We start from the raw sequence: 8,699 nt of genomic DNA on the forward strand, positions 1-8,699 counted from the left end.
GGGGGGGGGGAGGGAGAGAGAGAGAGAGAGAGAGAGAGAGAGAGAGAGAGAGAGAGAGAGAGAAAGAGAGAGAGGTTAAAAATGGGTTTCAATGTTCCATCTTACGAAAGGAACAACTACAGTCAACAATAATTCATTATAAATTATTAGAATTATTATATTATTATAATACAAATTATTAGAAATAATGAGAAAACAGGCATTTAAGGCTTCCCAACGCAGAGAAATGTTTAAGAACATATAAATCCTCTTAACCACATTTGATCATCTCACCTGTATATGTTTACTGAATTACCACATTACCTCACAGAGATATATACAAATATTACATGTCAATTAAAATCTTTATCAACACAGAGAAGGGGAGGGAGGACAGATGGAAAGACAGAAGGAAGGAGGAGGAGAGAGGGGTGGAGGAATGGAGGAATGGAGGGGGGAAGGAAGAAGGAAGAAATGAAGGAAAGGAAGCTAACTACCTACAAAACTGAAACAGATCAAAGCTGCGAAGCACACAAAAAATGAAGGACATAATTCATCCTGAAGCACGAGGACAGACGATCGATCACACAGAAAGTCTGACAAGCAGAGAGGAGTAAGAGGGAGCCTTAGCTTCCCTTGTTCATTATCTGCCTTGATTTTTCCCTTTTCTTTAAATCCACAGACAAGCACGTAATGTATGCAGTGAATTTCACTTATAAAACTATAATTTGAAATCTAGCTCATTTGATAGTCCTTTTATCAATCTCAAACCTTCATTAAGGAAAATTACTCTTTTTTACTTATGATACCATTTTTCCTCAAGATAACTGTTGGAGAAGGTAAAGACAGCAGTTGTTTGCAGATGTGGAACTGCTTAGTTTGCATAAACGAATGGAAAAGATTTCTTGGGTATTCTGTATTTTCTGTGTGTGTGTGTGCGAGTGTGCAGGTGCACATGTGTATATGGGTTTGTATACAGATGTACGTATATGCCTATGGAGACCAGAGGATCATCCCAATGTCATTTTTCTAGAACAATTCACTGTTTGTCATTCATTCATTGTTTTTGAGACAGCTTCTCTCACTGGCCTAGAACTCACTATGTAATCTAGGCTAGCTGACCTTCAAGCCTCAGGGCTCTGACTGCCTCTGCTTCCCTAGAGCTGAAATCACAAGACTGTGCCAACATACTTGGCTTTTCTTCCTTCCTTCCTTCCTTCCTTCCTTCCTTCCTTCCTTCCTTCCTTCCTTCCTTCCTCCCTCCCTCCCTCCCTCCCTCCCTCCCCCCCCCCCCCCCTCCTTCCTTCCTTCTTCTTCTTTTTCTTTTTTGTAACTCCTGGGGATCGAACTCAGGTCCTTTTGCTTGAAATGCAAGCCTTTTTACTGAGTGAGCCATCTCTCACATATGTTTTAAGGCTAAAACAGAATTTTTTATTTTAAATGTATTCACTTTACATCCTGATCACAGCCCTCCAGTCTCCCCCTCAACCATGTCTCTCTTCCCTTTCATCTCTGAGAAGGAGGATATCACCCCTGGGTACCAACCCATGCTGGCAACTACAGTCATTGTAGGACCAGATACAGCCTCTCCCGCTGAGGCCAGATAAAGCAGTCCAGTTAGGGGAATGGGATCCACAGGCAGGTAACAGAGTCAGGGACAGGCCCCACTCCAGTTGTTAGAGGACACACATGAAGACCAAGCTGCACATCTGCTACATATGTGTAGCAAGGCTTAGATCCAGCCCATGCATCTTCTTTGGTTGGTGGTTTAGTCTCTGGGAACTCCAAGGGTCCAGGTTAGTTGACACTGTTGGTCTTCCTGTGAAGTCCCTATCCCCTCTGTGTTCGTCAGTCTTTCCCCTAACTCTTCCATAAGACTTTCTTATTGGGTGGAAGCAGTCTGGAGGTTTCTTTACTCATAGTTACTGACTGTGCTTCAAAGCCCCTGTGCACACACTTTATACTCTGCCAAAGCATTTGAGAACTGAATTTGCACTACTCTACGCTGGGAGGATATCAGTGGCTAACAAGAGTAGACAAAGCATACTGGGCTATAATATATCAGAAATACTTTGAAGGGGTTGGGGGCAGATGAGAAAAGGTAAGGGGATAGAAATATTTTAAGGGAGAGATCACAAGCGGTCACACAAGTACCTTCACTAGTGAGCTTGGATCCAAATCTTCTGAAGGAGGTACTTGGCTAAGAGGCATGTTCTGCAGACACCACAATGCTTTTCTTCTACTCTCCAAATTTAGAAGTTAAGTGCTGCATGTGTCGCTTTGAAGATTTTTAGGTAGTATTGTACTGAATACTAAGATTTATTAAAATTTCTATATGAGGTTAATGGGAGATTTTTATCAATAAATATAAGCTATATTTCAGAATAATAAGCTTTCTCTTGCAGTCAGTAGAGAATTGACTTAATAGGAATTCTGTGTCTAACCTTAAGTCTGTGAGAGTCTGCAGTATGAGCTACACAGTTTACATGCTATTTGGAAATTGTTTAAAAATATTCTTTTAGATGACATCCTGCCTTTAATTCCACCTATAATTTTCACTCTGAGGTTTTTTTTGGTAAGATTTCTTATAATAGTTTAGTACACATGCTTAAGGATACACTAAAAGAAACTAATCATGTGATGTGGGCATTTCTATTATAGATGATCCAGTTTTAAGCAACTGATTAAAGCAAGTTTGGAGATTGTCCAGTATTGTACATATCTTAGTATGCTTTTCTTTTCTATCCTGACAATGCAGATGAAGCTACCAAATAATCAAGTGGATATTATTGCCAGTATGAAAATACACAAACATATCTTATCCCATAATGTGAATATAATGTAAGATTGATCAAAGAATTGAAAATGTTTGAATTCAAGATTTTTCAATTTATATGCTTAAAGTCTCTTCAATATTATTCTTAAATTCTGTGCCACCTGCAACAATATTCCAAGGAAACATTGAGGTTGTCAGAGCGTGGAGGACAGCCACGGAGACTTGAGTTATCCTTTCTTACATTTGGTTTTAACTGTAAACTGTTGACAACCTCACCAAGTCCAGACCTGAAACCCTAGCCTCTCCCTCAGATTTGCTAGACTTTATTTTTAGATGTAATCACTTCCCTCCGGTAAACAGTTAGTGACCACACACACACAGGTCTGCACATGAGGAGACTAAAACGGGAACCTTGCACTGTGAATCAGACACACAAGACATGACACAAGAAGAGTCTCCTGGCAAGCCAGGTGGCAGTGGGTCATGTTCTCCAACCGACCCTGTGACGGTGCTGTGCTGATTTTCAATTCATGCAAATTATACTTGAAGTGAAGCCATATCCATGGCTTCTTGCTCTACAGGAACCCCCTTTACCAAATCGCTTGAGAAAACTCAATGTTTCCTCTAATAATTTTCTTAGTGCAATGTGTTTTGTAAAAATTATTACAACTCAGGTTCATAGGGAAAAAATCTTTCAAAGAAACTAGTTCAGTAAAATATTAGGAGCTTGAATTTATTTGAGTGTGTGTGAGTGTGTGTGTATATGTGTGTGTGTGTGTGTGTGTGTGTGTATGATACAACTTGACCAAGAATGGTGATATTCAATATAGAAAATACAAATTCAGAGGAATTCCAAAATGTGGAAGTTTGATTATATAAAATGAATGGATTCTCAGAATATTTGGTAGACAATGGCCTTAAGGCTAACGACTTTCTTTACTTATACAGTAATTCTTTTTAAACACAAGCAAAGACAATAATGACAAGCGTCCTTCTTACAGTAAACAAGTTACTAAAGCTAGAGATTAATACAAAATAACAATTGCCAGCTTATCAAATTGCCAGTAAATAAAATGAAAATAAAACGACATTTAATTATCCCCAAAGCGAGTATTTCCCCATGTGCGGTCCCTAGTCATTCTACATTAGACTCAACTGGCTGGCTTGTCAAAGGTGTAAAGCACTGAGTTTACCATGGCATCAACAGCAGTCAGGAATCAGTACCTGCCATGATTCTTTCCCTCACTAAAACCAGAGAACCATCTGTGTAGATCCTTCAAACCATGGTTCCATTCAAAGCCATTTTCTACATATTAGCATGGCCAAAATACTGGACCTCTTAACTAAAGCTTTATCTTCCGTTCTAATTAAGGAAGCCCACCCAGTAGTGTTAAATTGCAAAGCAGAGCCCCTGCTCTTCCTAAAGAAACATGAACTTAAGAGAGCAGATTTTCAGATTGTAGTCACTCTCTTTAAGTTCTTTTTACTTTAACATAACTGTAGTTGTTAGTCGCTGCTGATGACTTATTTCTCGCTGAAGAAAAGGTGCTTTTGGTCAAGACTGTGAGAACCACAGAGTATTCTTAATATATTAATAGAGTATTTAAACATTCCTGTGGATCGTTTTAGAAAATAGGCTTCCTGTGAAACTGTTGAAAAATAATCAAGATGTTCAAAGATCTCTTAAATGCTTATAAGTAACAATTTTTATCCTGTGTATGAGTAAATTCAAATGCCTCATTGAGAGAGTTTATACCTATTTATCTTTCTTTACTTAGTAATTATTTTAACAGAGGCAGAGTTGATGACAGGCATTCTTACAAATCAACAAGTTATTAAAGGTAGAGAATAAAACAAAATAACGGAAGATAACCAGCTTAAGAGTATTATTAAGTTGTAATCAACAGAATATACCTAGCAAGACTCAGTCTCAGGATACAAGACCATATGGGATTATCACCTGAATACATCTCATGTGATACTCAGTAAAGATAGAGAATTTCTCTCCTTCTTTAGCAAATGGCTTCTCTAATATATTCATTCTGATTTTGCAGCATAAAGTATGTGTAGGTTAATTATCCTTCAGGCACAATTAATTTTAAAAATCAGTGCTGAATATAAATGCTCCAAATCACTGGAAAGCCCATCGGGAATATTTAAAACACGATTAATAAATTTAATAATTGAAAATAAATATTATTTTATTGGAACCCGGAAAAAATTATTCACCTTTTGTTTCTCTCCTGTGAGATACCACAAAACTGACATGCAATTAAACTTGATTTCTTTTTACACTTCAGAATCTGTTTTTCACTTCTTATTAATTAAAGGTAGACATGTCCTTGTTAATCCTAATTAGTGGTGAGATTTTAGACTTAAAACATGAACTAATAATTCTTAAAGGCTGAAACGTGAGATAATATCAGATATATGAATATAGGCATACATGCATATAATCACATTTACAAGTTTCAACTAGACAAAAGTTTAATGACATGCACATGAAATTTGGAAGTTCATCAAGGGCATACTATGAAGGTCAGTGGTAGAAAATACTAATTTCTCTAGTCTATATCAGTAAATCTAATCTGTGGCCTCTCCAACCTTAACAAGATTTGCTTCGATGGATTTTTCTTTTAAATGACTTAAGGACTATAGATAACATTTTATCAATCAGGTAGAGGTGACCCATATACCTGGCTTGTCCCTGACCGTCACACAGGTACAGGCAGAAAGCAGGAACATTGCCACGCAGGTCCACAGTTTCCAAGAGCCAGTGTTCCTCATTGTGTCTTGAAACCATGGGAACAAAAGGGCACAGATCTGTAATGGCAGACGCATTCAAGTTGAAGTATGGTATTCTTCATCACAGTCACAAAATCATCACCAGCAAAGAGAAATCTATCGATTTCCACATGATTGCATGTCAGTGTATACGATACTCTAACATGCAACTGAGTGTTTCAATACACAATTTAATCTTTATGAGTCCTCGGGAAATATTTCGAGATTCCTTCTTAGTCGATTGCTCAGTTTAATTACTCATGAAGTCAGCTTCCTATTACTTAAATTTCTCCCACCTTTTTAGTGATTTTTAAAGCCATACAGCACAGATGATTGTTTCCTTTTATTTTAAAAAATTGTGATTAAAATACTTTATAATATAAATTTTGTATTCTGACCATTTGGGGGTGTGCATGTCAGTGGAAGTAAATTCATTGTTATTGCTTTGCAACTCCCCAGCCTCATCCACCTTTACAGTTCTTGTCAGTTTACAGAACGGATGATCTGTGCTTGTTAACCAGAATGTTCCATCTCATTTTTTGCTAATCTTCAACTGTCACTCTGCTTTCTATGCTAGAAGCTTAACTATGGTGGGCATCTTAAATATGCTGAATCATTCCACTTTTGTCTTCTTTATTTGGTGACTTTATTTTATTTAATATCTTGTGTCTGTGTGTGTGTGTGTGTGTGTGTGTGTGTGTGTACCCAAAGGTGCCTACTACATTCTTGTGTTTAGGGCTGCGCATTTACATATGTATATGTGGAAGGTGTAGGTCAGTCCCAGGTGTCACCCCAGTGGATTCATCTACCTTCCTTTTTTGAGACAAGATTTCTCATTCACCTCATTTTCTCTGCTTAGAGCAGGCTATCTGGCCAGCATGCTGTCCTCCCCAGAGCTGGTTTTATAAGCTCACACCACCATGCCCAGTTTTTTAGGTGAGTTCTGGCCATTAACTCTGGTCCCCATATTTGTGCATCAAGCACTTTACTAACTAAATCGTTTTCCAGCCAAAAATATAAGCTCCTAAAAGTTCACTAGTGCTGTGACATTTGTCAGAATTTTCTCTCGTTTTTGGAGCTGGATGATACTTCAGTTTGTTCATCGTTCCTCAAAGGACATTTGTTTGCTCCTGTCTCTTGGCTGCTGTGAATAGATGTACAAGCATCAGTCTAAGACCCTAATTACAACTCTCTTGGTTATATGCCCCAAGAAGAAAATACAGGGTTGGACCACATGGTTCTCATGTTCTTAATTTCCTGAGAAACCACCATCCAGTTTCTCCATAACCCCCAGAGCAGTCACATTTCCACTAGCAGTGCACAGGTGTGCTGATTTCTCCATACACTCCGTTACATTGATATTTTCCTTATTTCTGCTAGACACCATACTAATGATATGAGAGGGTGGTCCACTGTGGTTTTGATTCGTATCTTCCTGAGTATTCGTGATATTAAGCATATTTTATGTACCTTGTGAACATGTGTATTTCTGTAGAGATACATTGTATTTCTGTGGAGATGATACTCAGAAACTTTCCCTGTTTTTTAAATACAGTTATCTGTTGTTAGGTTGTGTTTTCATACAGTCTACATTTTGACCCTTTTGTGGTGGGTTGGCCTATTGCTGCTTGTAACCTAATGCTAACTAAGTGCTGCGCTCCCTCCAAGATTTGGAGTCTGCACATAGCCTTAGGGACGCTGCCCCCAGTTAATTCTGATTGGCAAATAAAGAAGCCAGTGCCCAATAGCTGAGGAAAAGAGACATGGATGGGGTTTAGGTTTCCCAGGCTAGAGACCATGAAGAAGAAAGAGAAGGGAGACAGGCACTATGAGATAGAGAAACAAGGAGAGTGTCTTGGACTGAGGTGGGGGGGGGGAGAGAATGTGACCCAAAGGCATGACTAATTGAAGTTACAAGCAGCCAAGATGAGACATTAAAGAGTTACCGATAAAAGGTAGATTCTAACAGCGTGGAGGGTAGGCAATCACCTAGCTATGTGCTGCTTAAGGCATATTAAAATACAAGGCTCTCTGTGTGTCTTTCATAAGGAACATAAATAGTCAAAGGCAAAAAGGAACACTGTGCCAATATTTTTTAAATTATTTTTACAACACCCCTTATCAGATTATAATGAACAAAATTTCTCTCCTAAGAAATAGAGTCCGTGGGTTTCCATATATGTCTCCTGACTGTGTGCTTTCATACACAACCTTTTAAATAAAGTTTGTTGCATTTTTCACTTATTGCTATACACTTGGTATCAAATACCATGATACAGAATTTTAAACACAATCTGATTATTCACGACTCTTTTTGGGAATGCTACATTGTTATATCATAGCTTAATTGACATCATCATATGTTACATGAGCTCACTATTTTGTTATTGGATTGAGTTTCACTCCTAAAATTACCACTGTGTATTTGTAACCTTCATTCTGTTTAAAAGGAAACTGTTACTTTTCATACTCACTGTACATTTTATAATGCTCTGCTAACATCATCATCATCTTTATGAATTTTTCTACTTTATAGGTCTTACAATGAAACATTCAGCAGACAAAACCTCTAGGGGGATGGAGATTTGACTTAGTTGTTAGGAGGACTAGCTACTCTTTTAGAGACCAAGGTTTGATTCCCAGCACCCACCAAGCAGGTCACAGTAATCTATCACTCCAAATCTAAGGTGATTTGGTGTCCTGTTCTTGTCTCTGTGGGCAACATGCACACACCTGTTAAGTGGATATAAGTGCAAGCAAAACATATATGTGTGTATATATATATATATATTACAAATAAAATAAAATACTTTTAGATCCATATTACAAAAACTCTAACATTGTTTAAATTAACTTTACTGTAGTAAATTAGTTAAAATGAAAATAACTTTCAAGGAAAAGTGTAATGGATCCCTCTATTTATTTGACAAGTAAAATTTTGTTAAAAATTGCCATTCAACAGTCATAAATTACTTATTTGCCACTATCCACAGTTTAATTCAAGAACCAAATATGTAAGAACTTATCAAACAATTGTCTAACTTCTGTCAATAGATTCACTTTAGAGAAAATAACTTCATTGTCTTTGATATTCTACAGACATATGCCAAATAACTCAGTTCAGCTCTTTAAAATTAATTCAAGATTTTAGATATTTCTG

The 8,699-nt window shown here is 37.5% G+C and overlaps 1 protein-coding gene across 1 annotated transcript in view; it reads right to left on the reverse strand.

Annotated features, from left to right (window-relative positions):
- Col19a1 (collagen type XIX alpha 1 chain) overlaps nucleotides 1-5,542 on the reverse strand; it is a 298,384-nt gene extending 292,842 nt beyond the window's left edge. The window contains exon 1 of the mRNA XM_028767241.1: nucleotides 5,452-5,542. Within this exon, the coding sequence (XP_028623074.1) occupies nucleotides 5,452-5,542 (91 nt within the window). The remainder of the gene's footprint in view (nucleotides 1-5,451) is intronic.
- Nucleotides 5,543-8,699: the final 3,157 nt, after the last annotated feature.

The sequence above is a fragment of the Grammomys surdaster genome, unplaced genomic scaffold (assembly GCF_004785775.1).
Source record: "Grammomys surdaster isolate TR1022 unplaced genomic scaffold, NIH_TR_1.0 171, whole genome shotgun sequence".
Classification (NCBI taxonomy): Eukaryota; Metazoa; Chordata; class Mammalia; order Rodentia; family Muridae; genus Grammomys; species Grammomys surdaster.